The sequence below is a fragment of the Emydura macquarii genome, unplaced genomic scaffold (assembly GCF_026122565.2).
Source record: "Emydura macquarii macquarii isolate MOO-44397 ecotype Brisbane River unplaced genomic scaffold, CSIRO-AGI_Emac_v2 contig_2994, whole genome shotgun sequence".
Lineage (NCBI taxonomy): Eukaryota > Metazoa > Chordata > Testudines > Chelidae > Emydura > Emydura macquarii.
The window spans coordinates 666060-693795 of record NW_027133131.1 but is presented as its reverse complement, the minus strand read 5'-3'; the positions used below and the strand labels follow the sequence as shown (position 1 = coordinate 693795).

Sequence of the window (27736 nt, the reverse complement as noted above, 5' to 3'; positions counted from 1 at the left end):
TTTAAACCAAGACCGAGGTGATTTGACTTGCAACTGTTTTGATTTAAAACCTGGCCGGCAGTGAGACGTAACTAGCCCCTGAAGCTAATGCGCTGCCTCGCCCTTTGATTGGAAAGAAAAGACGTGTACACAACTGCTCTGTGTAACGTGCCTGCGTACTACTGCTCACCACGGGGCAGCTGCGTCTCTCAGCCTTATCGCCAATGGCGCTGCTCCTTTAACTCAAGTGACGGGCCTCTGGGTTCTCTGGCTTCCGCTGCTGCTGCTTTTGCCATCCGGCACAAGCCCTGCTTTGTTTGGCGAGGAGGTCAGGTATTCAATACCATTATTTTGGTGTCTATCTTTTTTTAAAGTGACTTTAACCAAAGGATTGGATTGAAAATGCTGTCGACTGAAGTGCCCTGCACAGTGACAGAGCATGAGCAGAGCAAGCTTCCCTCACCTCCAGGAGCAAGGGGGCTGCATAGCCTTCAAGCCTTGGCTTCTGTGGAGCCTGCCCGTGACTGAGGGCCAGATACGATGGTGTTTCTTAGGATGCGTTCACTAAGATAGTAACCAAAAGCCACCACTTGGCCTCACAAAGGCCACCGACCTGCTCAGTGGCTATCAACATGCTGCAGTCACTGTGCTCACTCAAAGCAGTCATCTCTGATGACAAGACCAACAGGGGCTGCTGATTGGCACTGAGAGCGAGGGGGGTTACTGAGCGGTCGAGACACGGTCTGCTAGATACCAGCAAAGAGCCTCTGAAGGCCACAAATCTCTCAGTGTAAACGCTTCAGATTAAAAACAAGAACAAAAACACTCCTACCACCTTCCCCTGCAACAAAGTTAAGTCTCATTCGGCTCGTTTATACACTTAAAAAAAATCAGAACCCAGCAAGAAGGAATAGAGGGGAGTTGGGGGGAGCAACCAGTCAAATAAATGGGACACCAAGACCCCCTGACCATCTACAGTTAAAGAGGGTAATGTTTATTTCATTTTCGCTTGGCGTATAGTAATGTAATTTGTGCTCATGTTGGTAACAGACCATGAGCCACCACACGGTCTCTGATACGTTGATCTTCAGTACTGGGCTTGCACAGCTTTAACATTTGGTGCAGAAGAAAACTAAATAATGCAAAAGCCTGGGTGTGGTCTCTGGTCCTGGGTTTTTTTCTTATTCTTCCACATTAGCTTCTGTATTTAAAAAAAAGGTGAAAATAGACCAGAAAAGTATGGACAGAGAATAGACCAGTAAAGCAGTTTAAATTGATAATTTTTTTCTCCTTTTTCCCCGCCCCGGCTCTTTTAAGAACAGGGCAATGAATGAACTGAAACAAGAGGGAGGATTTTACACATGCTGGGGGGGAGCCACTTGTTACAGCCTAACTCTTCTGGCAATGCATTTTAATCTGACCCCAGCCTATTGTTTTGTTCCCACAACCCTGAATCTGGAATATAAATTCTGCACCGAGGACCTTACTACCAACCCTCCCCCCCTCCAAAACACCACACACACACACACTGTATATACATTTCTATGTAATGATATGGTATATGAAGCTATCATCCAGACTGCTTTATTTCAGACCAACGCTTCCTTTCCATCCTCAATCTCACTGCATGAAGGTTCGCAAAGATGCAGACCAATTCTCTCAGCAGCTTGAACTGTGGCTAAGGGAGATACTTGCTACAGAAAGGAACTGTTTAAAAACAAAGCAAAACATGGGAATTTTCATTTGAGGAGGGGCATGGACTCTGCTGTCCCTGAACAGTTGGGGAAATTGTTAATTTTATTTTTCAGCAAGACAGATTGCTTAAGGATGGTCTTTGTATTTAATAGAGACTGTTAAATTGTCTAACTGTTAAAAATAGAGAGCGCACACAGGGAAGTCTTACTTAGAATGACTCCAGTAGCTTAATGAAGTTGCCAGTGTGAGCAGATGTCCTAAGCTTCACCTACAGATTGATAGCCCAACTTCAGAACAATGAAGAAGTTTAGCCAAATCTTGCATAGAAATGGTCAGAGAACTTATTGCACATTGGAATAACAAAAAAATATTTTTGTCATCCTAAAGATAATTTGCACTAAAGCATTGATTTGTATCTATTTTGGGGTGTAGAGTTGTTTTTTTGGGGGGTGGGGAATGTACATTGGCTGACATCATCTAAAAATCTAAGGAAAATATTTTAAAAATTAAAAATAAACATGGACAATGGCATAAGCCAGAAGCCGTTCTATTTAATCTTTGTATTTACAAAAGGCATGCCGATAAAATAAAATGATATATTACAGTATTTATAATATTCTCTTAAAAAGTTTAACCACACGTTTCAGCTTTTTTTTGTGCTGTTTACAATGTAGCCTGTACATATGTATGTAGTTTTCATCTTTATTATACATCATAGCCTAGTAGTAAGTGGGGTAAATCTAACAGGATTGAAATGGTCCTTCATTGTGTTATCCAGTACGGAAGAACTCCTCCACTGACATCATAATGACTAGACTATGCATTTATACAGCCCAGCTTGGCACAGATGTCTGACAAATCATTTGTTTTTGTTTTGTTTTAAGTGACACTTGTCATTTGGGTTGTGAGACCAAACTTCCTCCTGTCATCTAAAAGTGCTGCCGTCTTATTTTTGTCCTTTGACGGATACATTTTATTTGGTCTGTGTTCAGTCATCCTGTTTCTCTTCATACTACACTACAAATTCAATGCAGTAATGTCATAAAACCGTTCAAAATGTAAAGTAGCAGCAGCACTATAAACAATACACACGCTGCAGCTGGAAAACAGTCTTGTTTCAGGGCATTGCTACCTTTTCCCATTAGCAAGATCTATTCCACAAGCCTGCTCTGAAGAAAATATCACCCAGAGTGGGGAGCCACAGCTGGCTGGCCGATTGAGGACACAAACAGAATGTCTGAGGGTCCCATAGCCTTACAAAGAAACACAAAAGTTTGAGCTTTCCTGGTGACATTCCCACAAAACGATTCCCACTCAGCGATCAGACTAGTCGAGAGGTAGCTTTAGCGTCTACCCACACCTGCAGGACCTTTCTGTTACTACTGTGTGACAACCTGTCAAACCGGGAGAAGGTGAAGGCACATGACATCAGACACTTGGCCCATGTCACATTGCTTTTATCGTCAACTGTAATGTGTTCCACTGCGTTTAAAAACCTTGTCGCTACAGAAACAAGAAAACCCTGCAGCATCAAGTGCAAGCTGCAGAAAGTAGTAATGATGGAAGAGTGTAAAGACAACTTCAGAATTTCACAGATCCACCTGGGTTTCATCCCCCCCGCCACCCCAGGAAAGGAACGACTCTGATGGACATGGGACACAACTGAACACTGGAAGTACATGGTCCCCCATTTGAGATTGCTTTACGTAAAGTTCCCAAAATTGCACCCGCATAAGCAATATGCTATTTCCTACTGTTATCTCTCCACTAAAAAATGTCTGCTGCAGTATGGCAGCTGAGTAATAAATATTCCAGGATACAAATGAACTTATTGACTGGTAGTTTTAAGCCCTACATTTTGGTTTTACAGTGACATCGTCATACAAGACATTCTTGAATTTTATAGTCTCCCCTCAGATGGGATCCAGAGAAATATTTAAGGTTTGGGGTTTTTTTTGTATGATTGTTATTTTTTTAAATGTGCAAAAGACGGCTGTATGGAAACGACAGGTTGTTAGACACACACACACACACACACACACACACACACACGTTTCATCTGCTTGTTTCTTTTTTTCCTGCTGAGGGTGTATGACAGAGATTGTTACGAATTGGTAAATACTGGTGAAGGGCATGATTATATTTACGGTTAACCTCCAAATACAGCGTGTGATAGTCAGTGGAGTGCCTCGAACTTATGGCTTAACCAACTGTTGTGGAAGAATATTGAGTGTCTTGTGGTTTAATGATTCTTCATGCATGATTCCTGATCACAGCATGCCATCATGCAAATCGTTTCTATGCATTGAACAAGCACAATTTTTTTTTGAATCAGCCTGAGCAAGTCTCCAGGCTGAAGATACCTGATTACCCCATCTCCCAAACCAAGTAAAGCCCATGTAAGAAAATAGTATGCAGATAATAAACACCAAATAAACTATGACAATCAAATGACATGGGCTAAATGGGTGGATTTTTGTTTCTTTTTTTGTTCAGTTTTTGTTTTGCCTTTTTTTTTTTTTTTTTTTTTTTTTTTTTTGCTGCTTAACTAAATGTAGGAATGCAAATTAGTTTTGCATGAACAAACAAACCCTTTAACATTGTGACTTCTGGATTTTCTTGATAATTAACAAAATGAGAAAATAAAATCAATTTTTGGCTGCTTTGGAAAATATATTAATCCTAGCAGCGGGATTTGTTTTTTGTGTGTGTGTGTGGTTTTTATTTTGCTTGTTTGTCCTAAGTTGCATTGATTGATGTGGAACATGCAGTAGCCACCTGTCCAAACAATAGAAAATCCTTTTTTTCTTTTTAAATGTTCATTTAGAAGAGTCCTTTAAACAGGTGGTAGGTCACTGCTTTTAGATGCAACTTTGTCACACAGTAAGCAGACTACGTTTGGTATAAGATCTTCTTCAGGTGTCTCCTTAGCTGTTCCATATTGATATATTTTGTGAAGTTTGTAAACAATCTTTTTGCTTGCAAATTATTTTAAATTTGTACAACATTTATTTTTGTTTGTCTCAACACTTGGATTCTTTGAAATCTTTTTGTCTTTTTGCTCGTTCTCGTCTTCCTTCCTCCACCCGTAGCTGTTTCTCCTTTTCAGGTTTAGTTACACTGTCATAGGATGGGAGGGATGCAGTGGACGGGGTGCCTTCTTTTTTCTCCCGATTTGTTCCTCCATTTTCCAGCTTAGTAGAGGCAGACTTTCGGCAAATAAAGCCCCTTTTTGCTAAGCGAACCCTGTAAGCCCGCTGGATAACCAGTGCCGAGACCTCTTCCTGCTTGCGCCGGAGCGTGGTCGTGATGGGCTCATAAGACACTTTGGAAGGGTTAGATGCCACAAACCGTTCCTCCATCTGCTGCCTCAGGATGTCCAACTCCCCACTGTCCCCCAGCACACGTTTGGTGAAGGCAAACAGGATGTCCAGGCAGTGGATCCTGTCCCCGCTTACCATAGGCAAGTCCATGGCGATGAGTTCGATAGTGTTAGGCTTAGGGACGCGGAGTGGGTGCTCCAAAGCATCGGCGAAGTCCGCCAGCTTGCAGTACTCAATGAACTGCGTGGCATCAGGGTCGAACTTCTCCCAGATCTCATAGAAGGTTTCAAAGTCATCCTCACTCAGCGGGTCAGCACTCTCCTCCGTGGCCACACTGAAGTTCTCCAGAATGATGGCGATGTACATGTTCACCACGATCAGGAAGGAGATGATGATGTAGCTGACAAAGAAAAAGATCCCCACTGAGGGGTTACCACAGTCTCCCTTGAAGCTGCTCCCGGGGTGCTCCTTATCTAGGTCGCAGTCTGGCGGCCGGTTCAAGATAGGCAACAGCAAGCCATCCCAGCCAGCCGAGGTGGTGATCTGGAACAAACAGATCATGCTGTTGCCGAAGGTCTCAAAGTTGAACATGTCATCTATGCCAGCCTCGTGCTTTACGTAGGCGAAGTTCGACATGCCAAAGATGGAGAAGATGAACATGACCAGGAACAGCAAGAGGCCGATGTTGAACAAGGCAGGCAAGGACATCATTAAGGCAAAGAGCAGAGTGCGGATCCCCTTGGCCCCTTTGATGAGACGCAGGATGCGGCCAATACGGGCCAGTCGGATGACTCGGAAGAGAGTGGGCGACACAAAATATTTCTCAATGAGATCAGCCAGGAACATTCCTAAAGAAGAGGGTAGGGGGAAAATGTTATAACCCAGTTTAAACACATGCAGTCTCCATTGTTTACCAGATATCAGGCAAGGGAACACTGGCAGTGCTGGCAGAGAAAAGTTGGCTTGAATTTTCACAAGGGACCTCTAAGTCTGCATGCCTCAATTTTTGGGTGCCCAAGTTTAGGCACCTAGGGCCTGAAACTGGCAACTCGTCTCAGGATTTTAAGGTTCAAGGGCATGAAGGCATTTGGACTTCTGTTTCCCTGGTTATTCATCCCCAGGATCTTATGGGGGCAATAATTATTAATCACACTAAATGAAAGAGATCTGCACAAGTGGAGCAATAGAGTCCTCACTGTATTGGCCTGTGGGCCCACCTTCTATTGCAAGGTTAATTTTAAAAATGAAGGCCCAGATTCTCAAAGGTCATTGAAATCAATGGAGGTTAGGAGCCTATAGATCCTGAGACCTGGGCCTAAGTTTCAGAGTCAAAGCTGGCTCTGATCTGGAGCTGCAGGATAATCTCTATACTCTGAGCCACGTTAGTCCAAAGATATGGGGACTTTTCCAATAGGTTGCAGGCCAACTTTCAAGTGCCTCTGGAGTAATTTATTCATTTGCCATAAAAGACACACAAATCTGAAAACAAAAAGTGAATTCCAGAAGCCAGTTTCAGTCATTAATTCCAATCCAAACTGGAATCCAGTAGCTGCAAATCCCCCATTGACTGAGGACAAAAAACAAATACTACTTTGTCTAGAGGCACTAGAGCGGCCAGTCTCAGCGTGGTTTATAAGCATGAATGAATTAGGCCTCATAAAACACCTGTGAGGCAGGTTATATCCTTGTTTGTAGAGGTAGGAAAGTGAGATATAGAAAAGCGTCTTATCCAGTTCCACACAGTGAGTGCGTGGCAGAGCAGGGAAACAAGTCTTGACTCCCAATATTTTGCTTTAACTACTACACCGTGCTGTCCTCCCAGAGCTGGAAATAGAATTCAGGAATCCTGACTTCAGTATCTTCCTTTTTACCTACTGGGCCACTTTCCATTTCACACCACCCTGCAGACACCTAATTCTAATAAACAGCCTTATCCCACTTGCATGTCAGGGAAGACATTAGAATCATAGAATCATAAGGCTGGAAGGGACCTCGAGAGGTCATCTAGTCCAGCCCCCTGCACTCATGGCAGGACTGACAGATGTTTGTCTAACCTGCTCTTAAAAATCTCCAGTAATGGAGATTCCAAACCTCCTTTGGCAATTTATTCCAGTGATTAACCACCCGGAAAGTTAGAAAGTTTTTCTTAATGTCCAACCTAAACCTCCCTTGCTGAGTTTAAGCCCATTGCTTCTTGTCCTGTCCTCAGAGGTTAAGAAGAACAATTTTTCTCCCTCCTCCTTGTAACAACCTTTTATGTACTTGAAAGCTGTTATGTCCCCTCTCAGTCTTCTCTTCTCCAAGCTAAACAAACCCAGTTCTTTCAGTCTTGTCTCATAGGTCATGTTTTCTAGACCTTTAATCATTTTTGTTGCTCTTCTCTGGACTTTCTCCAATTTGTCCACATCTTTCCTGAAATGTGGCACCCAGAACTGGACACAATACTCCAGCTGAGGCCTAATCAGCACCTAGTAGAATGGAAGAATTACTTCTCATGTCTTGCTTACTACATTCCTGCTGACACATCCCAGAATCATGTTCGCTTTTTTTGCAACAGCATTACATTGTTGACTCATATTTAGCTTGTGGTGCACTATGACCCCCAGATCCCTTTCCGCAGTACCCCTTCCTAGGCAGTCACTCCCCATTTTATACGTGTGCAACTGATTGTTCCTTCCTAAGTGGAGTGCTTTGCATTTGTCCTTATTGAATTTCATCCTATTTACCTCAGACCAATTCTCCAGTTTGTCAAAATCATTCTGAATTAAAATCCTATCCTGCAAAGCACTTGCAACCCCTCCCAGCTTGATATCATCTGCAAACTTAATAAATGTGATCTCTATGCCATTATCTAAATCACTGACGAAAATATTGAACAGAACCAGACCCAGAACTGATCCCTGCGGAACCCCACTTGTTATGCCCTTCCAGCATGACTGTGAACCACTGATAACTACTCTCTAGGAACGGTTTTCCAACCAGTTTTGCACCCACCTTATAGTAGCTCCATCTAGGTTTTATTTCCCCAGTTTGTTTAAGAGAAGGTCATGCGGGACAGTATCAAAAGCCTTACTAAAGTCAAGATATACCACATCTACAGCCTCCCCCCTATCCACAAGGCTTGTTACCCTGTCAAAAAAGCTGTCAGGTTGCTTTGTCATGATTTGCACCCCACAAGCTTCCACGGGCTACTCCACTTACCTACAATGGACAGAATCACAACCACAAAGTCAAAAATGTTCCATCCAATGGTGAAATAATAGTGCCGCAGGGCAAACATCTTCAGCACGCACTCACAGGTGAAGACGATGACAAATACCAGGTTGATCCACCAGAGGATGTCTGACATCTGCTCACTCTGTGTGTCTGTTTCCACCATCATGGTCACCATGTTGAAGCAGATGAGCATCATGATGATTATATCAAATGCTTGCTGAGTGACAAAGTCAAAGACTGCTCCTTGGATGATGTTCTGCATTACAGAAGAGAAGCCAAGGATGGGAGGGGACACAGAGAAAAGGTTTGACAAGGACTGCTAGCATACAGATCTGTCTGTTAGAGAAAGTCAAAGTCTACCAAGCCTCATATCCCTCGTCCGGGAGGCTTTTAAGGCAGGCTCTACTCATTATTCCAACATCTACACAGATGGGGGAATGCTTGCTCTTCAACATGTGATCAATTTACACCCCAACGCATGACATTTCTTTACCAGTGCTACAGGGTGCCAAATTCTTGTCACCTGCATATCCATGCTCTGCTGAGAGCCTCTGAGGCCAGCACTATTATCTCCATTTAAAGATGGGGAGCAGAGGCATTGAGAGACTACCATGACCCTGTCCAAGGTCCCACAGGAAACTTGTGGTAAAGCAAGTAATTGAACTCAGGTCTCCTGTGTCTTCAGCTAGCACTATAACCACTGGACCATCCTTTCTCTCTTCTTCTGAGAAGCTAAACTCTCAGGACTGGCTCCACCTCACAAATCATCTAAGATATACAATGGCTCTCTTGGATTATTACACCTGCAGCATAACAAGGCAGCATGGAGTCTAGAGTGAATTTTCAAAGCAATGGACACTGGTGTGGGGAGGCTGAACACAGCTGAAAATCTACCCCATAGTTATTATTAAATCACACACTTACCAGAGGCCGGGGAATAGGTTTCTGAGGTTTTTTTGAGCCCAATTTTTTCATAGCATTGTAGTATTTCTTTTGCTCTTCTGTCATAAAGATATCCTGACCTCCAAAGTAAAAGAGGAGAAGAAAAAAGAAAGCTGGTTATAATCAGTCCATGCACATGAAGGGAAAGAGATCAAAGTACAGGCTCAGCTATCAGACTACGTGCCATCTGGCAAACTGGTGGCAACTATTTTAGATAGAAATAATTTGCACCAGAGCCCAAAATTATTGAAGTTATTCTGCAAGTTACCGTGGCTTGCAGAACATCTGCAAACACAAAGACTCTTGGGTGACAGCTTCACATGTGGAACTCACTCACTTCAGGCTTGGGGTGAAAGAAGAAAGAGGCAGAGAGAGTGGCTGAGAAAGGGTGAAAGACTTCTGGCATATCCCACTTCTGTTCTCTTATGGAATTTCATACAATCATAGAAATAAAGGGCTGGAAGAGACCTCAAGAAGTCATCCAGTCTCTCCCCCCACACTGAGGGAGGATTAAGTACATCTAGACCATCCCTGACAAGTGTTTGTCTAACCTGTTCTTAAAAACCTCAGAAGACAGGAACTGCATGAGCTCCCTAGGTAACCTGTTCCAGTGCTTAACTACCCTATATTAAGTTTTCCTAATCTCTAACCTAAATCTCCCTTCCTGCACACTAAGTTGATTACTTCTTGTCCTGTCCTTGGTAAACATGGAGAACAATTGATGACTTTCCTCTTTAGAACCTTTTACATATTTGAATGTTAGGTTTCTAGTCAGCTCTCTTTTCTCCAGACCAGTGGTTCTCAAGCTTCATTGCACCACGACCCCCTACTACACGAGCCCGGGACGGGGGCTGAAGCGAAAGCCTGAGGGCTTTAGCCCTGGGTGGGGGGCAGTAACCTGAGCTCTGCCACCCAGGACCTAAGCCAAAACCTGAGTCCCACCTCCCCGGGCAGTGAGGCTCTGTCTTCAGCTTCATCCCAGGCCCCAGCAAGTCTAACAACAGCCCTGGTGACCCCATTAAAGGGGTCACAACCCACTTTGGGGTCCCGACTCTCAGTTTGAGAAACGCTGCTCTAGACAAAACATGCCCAATTCTTTCAATCCTTCCCCGTGTGCCAGGTTTTCTAGCACCATTTTTGTCACTCTCCTCTGGACTCTCTCCAATTAGTTCACATCTTTCTTCAAGTGTGCTGCCCAAAACGGGGCACAGTTCTCCAGATTAGGCCCCAACCAGTGTCAAATAGATACCTTCTGCGTCTTACATGCAACACTCCCACTAATATACCCTGAAATGATATTTGCCTTTTCTGCAACAACACCAGACTGTTGACTCAGTCAGTTTGTGATCCAATATAACCCCCCACATCCATTTCTGTAGTACTGTTGTCTAGCCAGTTATTCTCCAGTCTGTATTTATGCATTTGATTTTTCCTTCCTAAGTGTAGTACTTTGCACTGGGCTGGAGTAAGAAGGGCTGAAATAAAGACACGACCAGAAAACAGTAAGATGAATGAAAATCAAGGTGTGTGTAGGGGGAACCTACAACTTTTCTGAACCTCAATAAAGTTTGGTTGAAGATTTAGGTTATTTCTTATTTTATCACTTGTTTGCGCAGCCCCTTCCTTAAACAGGCATTAGAGGCAGTTTGCTAAGGCTTGTTAAAAGTCACAGACAGTCTGGGAAACAAAGTTCTAAGAGATGAGGTTCAACACAGGAATTCCTGAGTAAAGTTCTATGGTTTGCATTATGCAGGAGTGTCCTTCTGGCCTTAAAACCCATGAATCTGTTTGTCCAGCAAACAGCCCAGCTCTTTCTCTTTAACCAATAAAAAGGTGACCTATCTTTTTCTTTTGTTGATTGAAGTTATCAATGATGACACCAATAAATAAGTTCAGGGTGAAAAAGGAGCCAAAGATGATGAAGATGACAAAGTAGATGTACATGTAGATGTTGTCTTCGTACTTGGGTTGCTCTTCTTGCTGAATGAGGGAATAGAGAGAGAAACGGACATTTTGAAGACAGTATAAAGTGTTGATAAAAGGAGCTTATGTCTCAGCTCAAGTGTCTTTTAGCCATGGAAAGTGGAATGTGACTCTTCTGTAACTTTTCTACCTTTCTTTTTTAATGTTAGTTTTGTGCTGGTGAAAGGTGTCTGACTGGCAGCATGTGCTGACTTACCGAGCTTCCGTGCAAGCCGCCCCATCAGCACAGCTCTGTGACAAGCTCTGATGAAAACTGGAGTTCAGTCCCCACCGGCATTCAGACTTTTACCCTTCTGGTTGTGAGGGTGGTTTTTATGATGTGATAAGCAGGAACTAGACCCCATCCCACCCAAAATCCTTCCACATAGGGGCCACCAAATAGCTATCAGACAGGAATAATTTATGACCACAAACAATCTGGGCCAGATCTAAGCTGGTTACCTAGCAGAGAAAGTATCTGTAAATCTTTTACTAATCCTGAGCCATCTCCTTCCCAATGCAGGTTATAACACTAATATCCTGGGGCACTCTTTTCCAGATTTCTAACTTGGTCCTTGGAGCAACCCAAGGAAATGCCATCAGAGAAGCCCTCCCTGGTTAGGCACTGAAACCAGTGCCTACTGAGGTGACTTGGAACCAATGGTCCGTTACAGCTCTGAGGCTACCCATACACTCAGCCATGGTCTGTAAAACTCAGGTGTGTTTCACTATGGAGTCTCAGGATCTTGATTTAAGGAACTTCCAGTGACTGGGAGAGAACACTGGCCGAAGCCCCTCTTCAGTGCAATCAGAAACCATTTTGATGGTAACACACAAACTTCTGAAATGAACCTGACTACTAACTTTTGAATCATTAGGAAAGCCAGAAGGCCTGATTTTTGGAAGTGTGGCCCAATCACAGCTCCCATCAACTTCAACTGTAAAATCAGGCCCATAAAATATATAGTGATTTGCAAATGAGAGATGAACCATAAAATTAATGCAAAAACTAACCCTGTCAAGGTAAATATCTGCTTTTAAAAATGAGAACCTCAGCTGAGGAAACAGGGAAAAACAAAAACTGTTTAAATATTTTCCCCATTCAACGCTGTTTGCCTTCTTGTCTTTCACCCAGCATGGAACAGTGAGATCAGAGTAGTCATTTTCCCCTATTTTTTTTAATAGTTTGTTTCATTTTCTGGATCTGGGGACAGCACATTTGGGATTCAGTCGCTGGCTGAATTTTATTTTTTTTAATTCCAAATTCCTTTTTACTTGAAAAGAAGAAGAAGAAGAAAAAAAAGAAAATATTGGTGTTTACTCTACCAGGGCAACATGCAGGCACATCCCGGGTGCCAGGAGGTTGGAATATATCTCCAAGCCTGGGCAGGGATGCATGGCACCCTTGCAGCTAATATTACTGCCACTGGACTAGAATAGGGCCAAGGTATCGCAAAGGATCCATGGCATGGCAGATTCAGTGGCTATATCCCCTTCCTCCCCAAGGCGTTCCCCCACCCCATGTCCAATAATGAAATAAACATTTCTTTGCATGCCTTCTGCACTGTAATTCTCCCACAGTGAATCTCGCTCTCTTAGGTTCTGTACAGCATCCTTTAATGTTCAACAATGCTGTAAGAGCAGGAAATGCAACCTAATGATCATAATAGCAAATAAATACAACCAATAAATACAGTTTAAGAATAAGAAGTGGAATTTTGGAGGAGAGGAGGCATATACGTTACCTTTCTGGAATCTACCGCTGCATACATGATGTCCATCCAGCCCTTGAAAGTAGCCTAGTAAAGAAAAGTACACATTCTTTTAGAAGGAAATAATCTGAAATGAGTCTGGACAGATTAGATACATGGTACAGAATTTCATGAAGAGAGGTCTCGCTCACTCTCTTGATTTCTTTTTATAATGTATTCTTTAATTACACCTGTTGAAGGTCCGATTTTTATGGGCAATTATTTAAATCTGCCTCTTTCTCAGGAAGTGGAGACCTTCATATACATTATATTAAAGGCATTTTGGTTTTTTATTGGTGCCTCATTAGATCTAGGGTTTGTTGAGATCTTAAAAATTTGCATAACTAAAAGTGTTTTTAAAAAACTAGTCTGGATACATGGTTAGAGGCACCCCAGGCAGGGACAAATACGTAACTTATGCCAAAATAAGGCTCACTGGCCTGCTCCAATGCACACTGAAGTCAATGGAAGTGCTGCATTAGGGGCATAAGGGGGAAGAACCCAGAGATGGAGATGGTCTGTTAGAAGATCTAACATCTACTGTGGACTGGGAGGTGGTGAAGGCAAAACTTACAATTTGCAGAAGAGCCAGGTATCCTGCCCCAACATTGTCAAAGTTAATTTTCACGTTCTTCCATCGGATCTCAGTGGAGTTGGGCGGCATCAGTGCCTCACAATCGGTCCGGTTGTTAACTATCTCTATTTCAAAGCGCTCCTCAGCAGTCTCGTTAAAGCAGTAATGGTATTTCCCAGCAAACAGGTTAACCCCCATAATGCTGAAAATCAGCCAGAAGATAAGGCAGACCAACAACACATTCATAATGGAAGGGATAGCGCCAACCAGGGCGTTGACGACCACCTGCGTTGGAAGGGGTGGGAGAAAGTTTTAGTATAAAACAGAAGACAGTAGGCAGCAAGTATCAATACAGCTGTTTTTCGGGGGGAATAGGAGGCAAGGCCACTGACAGGTCTGTGGCTTTTAGTCTAGAATAAGAGTTTGCAGTGAACTTATTCCAAGTGATTAAATGCTTTGTTTAGAAGCCCACTGGATACTGGGCTAGATGGACCATTGGTCTGACCCACTATGGCCATCCTTATGTTCATCTGTTGAGGTCCTGTTTATTTTAAAAACAGGGCAAGTTCTTTTTGGATCTGCTGACTTTGGCTTTGGTTTTCTTGTTTGGTTTGGTGTGGGTGTGTGTTTGTGTTTGTGTCTGCATCTGTACAAGAATTACTTTATAATAATTTTGGTTGCCAAAGGGAAAAACCAATGTTACTGAGTGAGGCGGGGCTCAAACTCTCTTCATAATAACCAACAGATCCTGCCTGACTACTGTTCTCAAAGCCAGGTCCAAGGACAATATTGCTCATGGATTTGGAGGAATTTATCAGCCAGTGGCCCTTATGGCCATTCCCCACTTTAAAACAAGGCTGTGGTGACTTACGGGCCTGCTTCCTGCTCACACTGAAGTCAGTGGGGAATTCTGAGCCCTTGACTTCAACGAGAGCAGGATCGAGCCCTAAAATTGCTCTCTTAAGACTAAGCCATGAGTCAGTGTAAACATCAAGATCACATTTGTGATTAAGCAAGGCCGTCCATGTTGTCTCAGGCAAATAGCTGAGCATGCAGGTTTGCAGGCTCAAGAAGAAAGAAAAGCCATATTCCCTTCTCTGAACTGCAGTAAATAAGACAGGAAGTGGTGTGCTTTTTGGTCACAGCTCATCTCTTTCACCATTTCCTCATTTGAATCTCTCAGGAATTTGGAGCAGTGTTTTCCCAAGCTCTCTCCTGACCAACACATGGCAGAATTTAAGCTCTCAGGCTTTTAATGTAGCTAGGCCAGTGGGGTATTAAATCTTTTATCATCATTCTCCTGTTTTAGGATCCTTTAGTAAATTAAAAATTTAAACTTCAGTCTAGTGTCAAAAGTCCTATCTAAACACACTGGTTTCAGGCATTCTGTAATTCAGAGTATAAACAATAAATATATGATCATTAATAACAATGTGGACTCCTCCTAGCACTTTTCACGCAGATCTCAAGGTGCTTTACAAAGAGTTATGAGGGCAATTGGGATGGGAGTTTCAGTGACTCTTTACTGCTTAAGGCATTTTCATTATCACTGACATGCTGCTGGGCAATCAGGAGCACAGAGCTGGAAATCAGGAGATGTCTGTTCCTGACTCTGCCACCAACTGGCTGGCATGATCTTGGGCAAGTCACTTCACCACTTTGGGCCTCAGTTTCCCCACAAAAAATAGAGGTGTCAGAGTCAGGTACAGAACCCAAGTCTCAGCTCTTCCCTAAACCACTAGGATCACAGCTGTTCCTCAAAAGAAGTCACTTTTTTTTTAATGAAAATGCCCTAGGTAGTAAACAGTCGCTACGCCAGCCTCCCGACCCCCAAAATAAAATAAAATAAGCCAGTGATTTTGCCCTCCTGAGATGCTCTTACTGTCCTTTAGAGGAATTAAGATATTGACTGACCCCCAATCCTTTCTAACAGTTACTTCATGCCAAATGCCAAACTGTATGAGGAGTCTCAACTGGTGGAACACTAACCTCCCTGGTGAGACATGTCTAAATCAGACTCTTAAAGTGGTTGCTTTCGACGTCATTATTTCATGTTTGAATTCATTTTTATATAGACAGAGCACTGTAACAAAACAATTTGTAATGATTTAGTCACGTTTCCCATTAACTCAAGTGACTCCACTCTGTAACCCACTGGGATTTCCCTGTAAACACTCACTAGTCCTGAAAAGAGATGGACTGAAACCAGAATCAGATGGACTGAAACACAGAAATGTAGACCCAACTCCAAACTTCATGGCTTGGTCCCATCTCTAGCCCTGAATAACTTAATACAAAATCTAGGGATAATTTAAAATTCAGCATAATAATTGACCAGGATGCCATTTTGGCTTTTAGATGCCCCATCAACTTGGCAGTAAAAGGGTTAAATACACACATACTTTTACTGCCTGAAGTTTTCTCTGGAATGATTAACTGGGTTTGAGTCTAATCACAAATCAGTTTTACGCCAGCATAAATCCACTGACTTACATTGGTATAAGATCAGCATCCAGCCCTCTCAATATATGCTAAATACACAACACCTTTCCTTCCAGCTCCCCTCTTGTCCTACTCCACTGCTCAATGCACACACCCTAGTGCAGTGGTTCTGAACCAGGGGTACACGAACTTCTGGGAGTACACAGAGGTCTTCCAGGGGGTACATCATCTCATAAAAAGCACTAGTGAAGTCAGTGCAAACTAAAATTTCATACAGACAATGACTTGTTTATACTGCCCTATCCTACATTATACACTGAAATGTAAGCACAATATTGGTATTCCAATTGATCTATTTTATGATGATATGGTAAAAATGAGAAAGTAAGCAATTTTTCAGTAATAGTGTGCTGTGACACAGTTGTATTTTTATGTCTGATTTTGTAAGCAAATAGTTTTTAAGTGAAGTGAAACTTGGGGTATGCAAGACAAATCAGCCTCCTGAAAGGGGTACAGTAGTCTGGAAAGGTTGAGAGCCACTGCCCTAGTGATCGCTATTCAGATACTGGCATGCTGACACTCCCCTGACTAGTTGGAGAGTAGGTATGCTGACTGGACAAATGCTCTCTCTTCCTGTAATCATTTACCTAAATAAATGTAATCAACTTACACTGTGTTTAAATTGATCATTGTAACCATAAGAAACTTTCAAAAAATCTGAGAGAGGGAACATGGCTTTTGTGTGCAGACTGTGCATTGGCAATTGACAAAATGCATGCATGTTTCATAGCATTACTGTCATACCTCCTGAATAATTTAAGAGCAGAGCAAGCTCTTTCAAATGCAGATTACTATGGAGTAGAGAAAAGCAAAGAACTACGTGTAATGTTTCCTTTGCAAAGGCATTTCAAATTACTGTGCTGGAGGTTGAAGGGATTGTTTTGGTGGTAAAGGGGATCAACGCTTGTCTCCAAGTCAGAACAAAAAACAGCAAAGGGAGAGGACCAAGTAGCACAGTTACAGTTAACTCCTTTGTATCAATTTTGCTGAAATGAAACAGTTTCCCAATTCTAAGTGCATGTGAATCTCTCCATTCCACACCAGTTACAATTCAAAATCTCCGTGCGGGGGGAGGGGGAAGGAGGCAGTGGGGAGGAGGTGACTCACTCACTCTAGCATGATTTACATTTATTTTTTAAAATGCCATTTATTATCTAGGGACTTCACGCTAGTTCTTTTTCCTCTCTGATTATACTGGTCTCTGTGACCATGTTTTATCGTTTTGTAAACCACTTTTTAGCATTAAACTTTTAACAACAAAGGAACCCATGCCCTAGTGACAAAAAAAAATTAACATTTTGTTAACCTTGCAGTAGAGGGCAAATTGGTTCTATCTGGATGAAATTCATGCTGGTGCAGAAGCGCCCTTCATACAACACACTCCACATTTGTCCAATGTGGGAGAAGTGCACACAAAAATGGAGGGTCCTGGGGGCCCATAGTCTGGAGAAGCAGCCAAGGCAGATTAATATAGCACCAGAGAGGAATCAACCCTGTTTGTATTTAGCATATACTTCACAAAAGCCATCTTTACTCAACCTGGATTTTAAGTCTTAATCATACAATTACGCTTTTTTACAAGAATCTATGCTAGGAATTTAAGTTAAAGGCTATCCTGCTACAAACACTAAATCTGTAGCTTTTGGATATTGATATTTAATTCATACCTTTACACTCTTATGACCCAAATGATGTTAATAGTGTCAAGTTGTAGACAAACCTAGGGTGAAATTCTGGCCCCACTGAAGTCAATGGGAATTTTGCCATCAACTTCAATGGGTCCCCGATTTTAGTGTGGAAAGGCTAATCATTTTTCCATTATTGTCAATTTAGGCGAATGTCTCATGAGCATCTAAAGGCTAAGATAAAAACACACATGGTCAATACTTGAAATCTGCTTTAGCAGCTGAAGGCCATTTCCAGTAATGATACATTATATAAATTATATGGTGCACTTGTATAATGCCATACATATACGGATCTCAAAGCACTTTACAAACAGTAATTAAACTTCTCAACACCCTTGTGAAGTATTATTAACCTCTCTGAGCCCTGTAAAAAGGGACTAAATGACTTGCGCAAGGTCACTCACAAGTCAGAGGCAGAGCCACAGCTCTTGGTCCAGCTAGAAGACACTGCTGCCTCTTCACGCACTAAGGGTAAAATGTGCTCCTGTACAGAACACCAGCAATCCGAGACTAAGTGGGCTATAAGTAGTCGTGGAGTGGATTAAACCACGGAGTTTGCTGTATGTGCCAGCAGCTGGGAACTGTATGAAACACATTTATAATTTTTTTTGGCACTGGGAAGAGGGAATCCTCAGAATTGCACATAAGCGATTTAAATGATTTTAAAACGAGACAGATTTCATTACACTAGAACAAAACTGTAACTGTGGTTCTGAGGGCAGGATGAGCTGTACTGTCGTTTCAGGGGCTGTACTGTGACTGTGCTATTGAAGAAATTTGCAGAAAGATTTTTACAGGATTACCCTCATCAGCATCATTTCTGCACAGTTAAGGTCTCACTAGTGCTTTCCACACAACTCTTATCTGATCATGTTGTGTAGCTGACTTGAGGTTAGTGTATGTAGCAACAGTGACTATACCACATCTATCCTCAGTACAGATTATTGCTTCCAATGGATTTTCTTTACAGATGTTGCAGTTAATGTCATGCCCTAGAGATCTATTTCAGAATACCTTTAATAGGTCATTATATGCCGTAGGCAGTTATTTTGCTTTAAATTACACCAATGTAATCCAGAGTAACTCCACTGATTCCAATGGAGTTATTCCAGATATGCCCTGGAGTAACTTTAGAGATAGTATGCTCTCCCACCTGTTTTATTCCATTTCTTCTATGATATCTTTAAATTTAAAGTGTGCATTTTCTTGCTCTTTAGTGCAATAGATCTAAATTATTATTGTTCACAACAGCAACAGTGAAAATCCACTGGTTCAGCATACCCTTTACCTACAGAAAGATTATTTATTGATTTTATTTATTTATTTTGGTACATGATTATTTCAATACAAAAGGAGGGGGGACAAAGCAAAATATAAAATCAGTGGCAAAGTAACAAGACACTGCGATCATTTCAAATGGAATCCCCACAACATTGGTGCCATCTAACAATTTCAGGAAAGCTTGTTAAGTTCAATGCTTTGCTTGTGCTTTGTTGCTAATATCACAGTGACAGGACAGGGTACCATAAAAGCATGGTAAAAGGGAGGGAGTGGAAAGGAAAGCTTCACTATCAGACAAGGCTTCCAGTCACCACCAGACTGGATTGAGAACAACAAGGTGCAACAAGAGGAATTAAACCAAAATCTTTTTTGAAACAGCTGAGCTCTCCCCCATTTCCTTCCTGCAGTGACTAAAGGCCTGAGTTACCCAAGGAGGAGAAGCAGCCTTTTATTGACTTGAACACATTAGATTTTTTTTAAACCCTTTAAATTCTCCTTTGATTAAATCCCATCAGCTCCCACTGTGGGCAACACCTTGGGGGAGACGAGGGGGAAGACATTTGAGGTGGTTCGAATTCTGCTTCTTTGCACCTGGTGATTCTCCCTAGATAAAAAAAGTTACAGCTGAGAAGCCCCCTCAGATGCTAGAGGTAAAAGCCAGGCCAAATGAGAACAGCCAAGTGTTGAACTTATTCTACGAATGGCATGTGGTTTGGGCCAATAATTAATGTAATGAGGCAGCTAAATGCATCTCCCTTCTTTAAAGGGGGAGTGTGCAGCAGAGGGCAGGATGAGGGGACATAAATGGGGGGGTGATCAAGTTAGCAGCTGCATCAGGATTCTGTTTGGAATTATCTTTCCACCAGTTTGATCAGTTCTAGCATGCTTAAAAAAACCCGCTCCACAGGCATGCAGAAGGATCAGCTGCTTGGCATCTTACCCTCATCCCCTCAAATCGGGACAACGCTCTTAAAGGTCTCAAAGCTCTTAGTGTCCTAAGGGACTTTATGGCACCTAGTTCCGAGTAGCCCAGGGCATTAGCTACAAGGCTGACTAAAGAGACCTACACAGAAAACAAAGAAAAAGAAAAAGAAAAAAAAAGAAAAAAGGTTCCAGACTGTTAGAACGAATCCCCTAGCACTGATTGCCCAGCCCAGACTGTAGGTCTGGGCCCCCCATAGATAAATACCGAAGACATGACACCAGCTGCCTACTTCACTTGATTGAAACGACCTGGAAGGAAATAATGCGGTTGAGAGAGGCATAAGAAAAAAACAAAGGGGAAAAAATAAGTGAGAGAGAGGCAGAGACACAGACGGAAACAGGGTCTTTTGGAAGGAGGAGCCCAAACGGATTACAAGAACCTTACCCTCGCCCTTTTATTGTCTGCAGGGTCCCAGCGGCTCCCATTAAATTAAGCCAGACAAATTTTAAAGGTACCTATGAGAAAGAATACAGATAAATACACACACTGCACAAACTGTCCTGCTCAGCTTATTCAAATAGCAGTCACTCATTCATGGTGGCAGTGTTCTTTTTACAGCGGAGACCGTTGAGGGCCAGAATGGGGTTTTATAATGTTATATCAAAACTATAAGAATAAATGTGGGGATGCATTGGTACGATGAAATACTGAACATCCTTGGCTTTAAAACACTCAATTTCTAGCACTTTTAAACCTCAGACTTTTTGGTTCTGCTATCACATAGCACTTCTCTAGCACCTCCATACAAAAATTAAGCTCTGCATGCTTTGCAAACGTCACTGAGCATCACAACCTGTTTTGAGGGAGGGTTAGTATAATTACCCCATTTTACAAATGGGGAAATGAATGCACAGAATGATGATGTGACTTGCTCAGGGTCACACAGTGGGTCTGTGATACAGCTGGGGATAGAACCTAGATGTCTAAGTCCAATATACTCGACCTTAACCCCAAAGCCAACCTTTTGTCTTAAAGATCATAGGTTAGAAAATAACTTGGGATCCATTACTGTGAGCTAATGAATGTCCTCAATAGGTGCTGAGGGCAGCTAAGCCTCTTGCAGGTCTGGGTCCTTGTATTGTGAACTCAAAGGCATAGGGACCATCTGCCCATAAAGGACCACGTACACTTAATGGCTCTATAGCCATGATCCAACTTCCATTTAAGTCACTGGAAAGACTGCTGTTGACTACATTGGGATGTGGATTGGGTCCTGTATAAACAATAGCTCTCTTTCACATCAACACATTCAAGTCCTTGTAATTTAAAACCAACCAGTGCCACACCACAGAGACACAAAGAAGGGCAAGTATCTAAACCTTTTTAAAATGTCAGTTGATCGTAATGTACCATGAAATAACTGAGCCCTCGCATAGCAATTTTCCTTTTCAATCATTAGCGAGTTAATCCTCACAACAGAACACTGTTCCTAACAGTGAATATTTATCCTGGTTTTAAAACACGGGGAAACGGTGACACTCAGAGGTAAATGAACTTCAGAGATTATGCCAGTTCATTCTGGACTCAAGGGACCAAATTCAGTACCAGATTTCTCATGCACCAATATTCAATGATGCTTTGGTCTGGGCCTGGGGTAATGATTCAAGCCTCTCTGAGTACATCTACACAGCAAAAACCATGGCATTGAGTCTCAGAGCCTGACTTTGGGGGGGGGGGTGTTGATCTGTTGAAGGAACTGCCTGAAGTGTGTATAAGGGGGATGAAGCCTGTCAGAAAGTGGGAAGATTCCATCTCATTTTACTGCTCACGCATAGGATCCATGACCATATACAGCTGGCTCACAGCAGTGGGCAGGAGGGGATGTTTTTAAGCATTTGTCCATGTGTCCATGGTTACTCTTTTTAAGAAGTGCCATGGGACCTGTACTAGCCTCACTGTGGCCTGCATGGAACACATTCAATCTACTCTGGAAGGTCACAGAGCTGCACTGACGCTGGTGGGTATGAACCCATAGATATTTCAGACACAAGACTGAGGCCACTGCCTTAGCCACTACTTCTCTCCTACGTTAGATAGAGCTTTCTTTAAAGTGAGGACACATTGGCATTCTTCACTAATCTTATCAAGAAATGCCTCACATGGATCAGAGACAAGCAGATGGGACATAGTTTTAAGGTCTCAACTGAAGGGCAAGTTCTTCTAACAGTGTAGTACCCACCTCACCTCAGCAATGAAAGCACAGGGTATGAGCTCAAGGCAACATGGACCACTGACTAGAAACTTAGCTTCAGTGAAACAGATCTGTGCATAAGCAGAAATCAGCTATAGGCTTCCATGAGAATTGACTCATTATGCTGAGTGAAACCTTGCTCTGCAGGTATAAACTTCTAATGATCACAGGATGCAACAAGCTGTGCCGTTAGAAGGGATGCCTGCTGTAAATCTACCTAATGGGATGGAAGGAAGGAAGAAAATAGGCTAGAAACGGCTTCAAAGCAGAGCAGCCCTTGTGTGTGCTGCTCATATAAAAATCTATAGCCCTGCCTCATACCCAAAGACCAAGTGAGAGGTTTCAAGTGAAGATTCAGATCCAAACTTCAGAATACGGGGTGGGGTGTCTGGACCCAAGATCATCTCTAATGTACTCACAATGCAGAAGCATTTCAAATACAAAACAACCCACACTTTACTGAGCCCCTCACCCTTAGATTAATGGCCTGGTCCCTACTGTGAACATGACAAGAAATAGTGAAACTTACGGAAGGATATTTCAACCTTCAATGGCATTTTTCAGTATTACATACTCAATTCACTAGACATTTCAATAAGATGTTTAGTGGGCATTGGTACATGCCAAAAGTAATCCCGTTAGACTGAAAAACAGAAGCCTGAATTATTATTACCCATAAAAAGACTTTCTTCACATGTACACCCAGCAAGCTTTAGGAATCAGAGGAGGAGGGTTATTTACCAAAGCTACCAAACCTGAAAAATAACATTCAAGAATATTGTTATGATGTAAACACTTGTTCCCTCTTAGTTATTATTCCATCACGAGATTCAGCTCAAACTCCACTTCTGCCATTTTAGAGGCTTTAAAAGGATCTGGTCTGGGATGGGAAGTTTAATGAAGACTTTGTTGAGCACGTTAAGCTTCAGTATCTTACTTTTTAACGCCAACTTATTCAATACCTTTAAGCACCTCAAACCTCACTCTTCAGCTGTTTGCAGACAAAGATGTCATTTCCCCATCTACTATATCAGGTGAAGCAAGAAATCTTCAGTAAAGCACTCTGCATTCAGAAAATTAGCTTCCTGATATGTATCAGTTGCACTGCTCTTGCTCATTCCATACAATAGAAATCACCTTACCAGTACATTCAATCTCCTGACTCTAGCAGTGACCAGATGCTTTGGAAGAACGGGAACAAATCTGCCAATTGTGCAATACTATACTTTCTTCCTGACCCCAGCTAGAATTAGCTCACACCAAGAACCATGAGAACTGAAAGTAACCTTTGCAATATTTCTTCTAGCTATCTTAATTGCAAGCCTTTTCTCAACCTGTAAGGGGCTGGGGGTCTGGTCTTGGAGTTTTCATTTTAATCTTGTGTTTCATGATATAATAATAAAAGAGAGCGTTACAGATTCAGTAGTCTTTGGCTTTACAGATCAGAAGAGTTACTTCAGGATCTGTGTTCAGAGGAGGGGCATCAAGTTGAGCAGAGAACAAAGAATATTTTAGAATATCCATTTTCCTACAGTAAACATCTGACAATTTGATCCCACTTTTGGCCCCACATTAGCAGTGCCCCAACACACCAGTGACAATTCTTCCATCTATTCAGATATTTCCAGAGTTCCCATAGTCATTGCACAGCACAAGTAAATCCTTTTCAGAATTTTCCATCTCCCAGCAAGAAACTCAGAAAGAATATTAAACTGAGGAAAGGCCTATCATTCATCTGGCTGATTGATGCAACAGGTTCTCTGGGCCCTAGGCTAGGACACTGCCTCACAGCTGGATGTTTGGAATGCACACACATACAATTTTCAGAAGCACCTTTTCCCATTTTCAGACGTGACTCTGGCACTTAGGAGCCTAAATCACATAGGTGCTTTTGAAAACGTTAGTCACCATGTTCTAAATACTTTTGTTGTTTTCTATTCAGTAAATTATCTTGCTATCATTTCCTTCTCCTATTCACGTTATCCCTTTATGCAGTGTATTCCTTTAACCAGCTCTCTCTATGCAGGTCTCTATGCTAGTTTGTCCAAGTTGAAGGTCTACTTCTTCAATCATCTTACATCTATCCTACAAGTGCTGTCCACATATCCAAATGTGAGTTTCAGCCCTTTTCTTCTGAGTATTGGATCCTCTTTAGTAAAGAGGAATAAAGTCCAACTCTGTCTTGCCTGGTATGCTTTTTCCTCACTTAAACTGGAAGCACCCACGTCCTACAAAGCTTTGAACAGACCTATTGGCCCAAGCACCCAATGCCTAGAATGTACATGGGATGTCATCAAGTGGCAGCACTGAAAGATTCCACCTGCCCAGCCACTCTCCCATTGACATCTCACACAAACTATACGGAGACAGAAGTTGTCGTTTCAGCTGACCTGGAGCCAGGGAAAAATATGTTTACTTGTAGCACAAATCCTTTTCACTTTCCTGAACTCTTTCTATAGCTTCTTCAATGTACAGGCCCTTCAGAAAGAGCAATGCTAACACAGTACAAACCAGAGGATGGAAACCCCTCCTTTGTACATATCTGTTAAGACCTGTGGAGCAGAAATTCCTCAGTTGCATAACACAATCCCCAGCAGCTCTGCTTCTCAGGATAGTTTTGCCATTTCTCCAGTTTTGGAGAGCTATGTACACATGGGGTTGGACCCGCTTTCTAGTGAGATGCATCATCTAATAAGACCCTTCTCATGAGCACAGCATTACATCCCTGCCCCTCCGGGTAAAATTTGTTTTTCCCAGCCAGAAATCAGAAGTAGACAATACATACAGCCACAATGAGGAAATCCAGCCAGCACCAGGCGTTGGTGAAGAACTTGACAAATCCGTAGGCGCACCATTTCAGCAACATCTCCAGGATGAAAATGTAGGTGAAGACCTTGTCTGCATACTCCAGCATGGTCCGGATGGTCTTTCTCTGTTCTATGTAAATATCCTCAAAGGCCTGGGAAATAACCAGGTGCCACTTGTCATTACATATGACTTTGCCACTGAATGTGCAGTAAACCAGAAGCTTATTTCAACTAGTGTAAGCTGTACCAGTGAAAGTCATTTTTACACCAATGCGGCACATTTACAGCTGCACTGGTGCTATGAAGTCCAGTGTAGATAAGGCTGTGGAGCCAGATTTTCAAAGGAGCTCAGCTTCCTTTTGGCACCCAAGTGAGGGACAGTTTTTCAAAAGTGCTCAGCACCCAATGTCCCCTACGATGATGCTTACAGACAGATTTTCATAACAGTTCAGCTCTCAACATACATCTAGTGTGCTAAGCTCTTCTGAAAATCTTTCCATTTATTTTGATGCCTAAATGGGAGCCGAGCTCTAAAAATCAGGCTCCAGCTGTGGATGCAGAGACCTTCTGAACATTCTGGTTGAAGGTACTAGTGGGAAGCAGGAGAAGCATGGGATTCCTGTTGTACTAGAATTTGCAGTTTATATGTCCTGCATCTCTTCATTTGCTGTATAACACAATCCACTAAATACCCCAAGAAGCTGACTCTAATCAAAGATCTGGGAAAAAATTAGATGAGGTCTCTCACTGGTAGGAGAACTAGCCTCCAGAAACATGGCTGCAGCGTCACAACCAATCATCCCAGTTTGCTCCCACACAGTGCTTCCAATCTGAAGGCCTCAAGGAACTTTACAAATCTTAGATAAAGTATAACTATCCCTACCAGGCAATGGGCACATTAAGACACAGAGAAGTGAAGTTGCTTTGCCAATGGTCACTCACTGAGTTTGTAGCAGAGTAAGGATTAGAACTCAGATTTCAAGGCTCCTGGTTTTATGTCTTAATTTAAATTAGATTGTAAAACCTTCAGGGCAGGGACCATGTCTCACTAGGTTTTTGTACAGCACCTAGCACAAAAAGGGCCCATTGCGATACAAATCAATAATAATAAATCACAAGTCTGTCCTTCCTTCCCCTCCTTATCCAAGGAGAAGTGGCTTTTCCTCACCCAAATTCTCAGAAATAGCTCTCAGTACAGTAGGAGAAGAGACCCAGTACAATGCAATTTAGCGTCAAAGACTTCCAGAGCTCACTTACCAGGGCTCCACTGCTCAGCAGGATCATGAAGATGATGAATGTCTCAAACCAGTTGTGCTCCACAATCAGAAAGCAGGTCTTCCTCAAGATCCACCAGGATTTGCCCAGCCCATCTTCAATACTGACCTGACAGCACTTAAAGCGCTGAACACAACCTGCACGGGGGCAGCATGAAAAGGAGAATAAGTGTGAGGATTTTATTGGCGTGGGAGACGGGATATTGCAAGAACCGAAGGGTCTTTGCCTAAAAGTGACTTTGCTCCCGGTTGCCTTTCAGCTAAAAATAGAATTTATCCATCCCATCAAGCCAGGTCCTTATGCCAATTCCTGTCACTGTAGGATCTGAATGCCTCGCTTTACATCGGTTTATGAGCAAACAGATCAAACTAATTATGCTCAGTGAGACAGCCACACTGAACTGGACAACAAGAGAGAAAGACTCACTGATAAAATCCTCTCAAACCCTTTACAAACACCTTTGCTGTGGGAATTAGTCTAACAAACCAGTGGCCATCTTGGACTTCATTATGGGGCCATCAGCATCTTCACAGCAGCAGCAGCAGCAATAAACCCAGATTTGCCTGCTTCAAAATCCCTGGTGCAAGCCACTTCCCCTAAAGGAGAACCTTCCTTAGCTGTTAACAGTCTGGACCTTTGCAACAACAGCTGGTCTCCATAGCCCTAAATCCTGCAGATTCTTAGTGTGACTATAACAGACTCATGCCTGCAGAATTGGGGGTCCTCAAGAATCCTTGGCTCTGATCCAGTCCCAGGCCTACAGCCGAGGCTAAGCCTATACTAGATATGGGTCTCAGCAGCAACTCCAAGGCCATCTCTACATCTGTGTTCAACTCACCTTCTGTGAAGCATGCATCGGGGTCCAGATATTCTTCTGGTGCCTCCACAGGGACTTCCTCCACCTCTGGCTTTATATCAATGGTGCTGCCCTCAGAAGAGCTGGTATCATCCAGTTTCTTGAACACAAAAAGAACCCCCAACAACCACCTCACTCAGGTAAACCCAAAGGTGAAATTTCATGGCAACTCTACAGGATGGAGCTACTTAGCAGCGGAAACTAACAATTTGCTCCCCAAATCTGTCTCAAAGGAAGTCTACATCCTGGCTGTTGCCAAGTTGGTCTGTGGCACTAACTGGGAATCAGGCATTTGGATCAGGGTATTTAGTCATAAGTTTTCAAGCTACAAATCTTAAGGATCGTAGTGCAGATAGAGAATCAAATCTGAACTTTTGCACTTTTTGTGGGAGAGGGAATCACATTTCAGAGCCATCTTTACACCCAAAAATGCAATACTGTAGTGACCTGATAGCAGTGTATTGACACACGACAATTACAACAACGATAAACATTTAGCTCCCGTGTGATATCTTCCATGCTAGGCCACAAAACTACTATACAGAAGATAGTTATTGAATGCTTAATCACCAATCCCTGTGAACTGGTGGCATTCTCCCAGTTTAATGACAGGGAAACTGAGGCAGAGAGGTGCTGTGCCTTGTCTAAGACCACACAGAAAAATCTGTGACACAATCAGGAATATAACCCAGATACTTTGACACTGAGT

General features: G+C 42.5%; 1 protein-coding gene across 1 annotated transcript in view; it reads right to left on the bottom strand.

Annotated features, from left to right (window-relative positions):
• Positions 1-4272: 4272 nt before the first annotated feature.
• Positions 4273-27736, bottom strand: part of SCN8A (sodium voltage-gated channel alpha subunit 8) — a 90067-nt gene continuing 66603 nt past the window's right edge. Inside the window, exons 18-27 of the mRNA XM_067529814.1 lie at positions 27010-27127; positions 26154-26308; positions 24875-25048; positions 19854-19976; positions 13443-13727; positions 12863-12916; positions 10998-11135; positions 9138-9242; positions 8199-8469; positions 4273-5845 (exon numbers count right to left, since the gene is read on the bottom strand). Of these exons, the coding sequence (XP_067385915.1) occupies positions 4698-5845; positions 8199-8469; positions 9138-9242; positions 10998-11135; positions 12863-12916; positions 13443-13727; positions 19854-19976; positions 24875-25048; positions 26154-26308; positions 27010-27127 (2571 nt within the window). The 3' untranslated portion in view covers positions 4273-4697. The remainder of the gene's footprint in view (positions 5846-8198; positions 8470-9137; positions 9243-10997; positions 11136-12862; positions 12917-13442; positions 13728-19853; positions 19977-24874; positions 25049-26153; positions 26309-27009; positions 27128-27736) is intronic.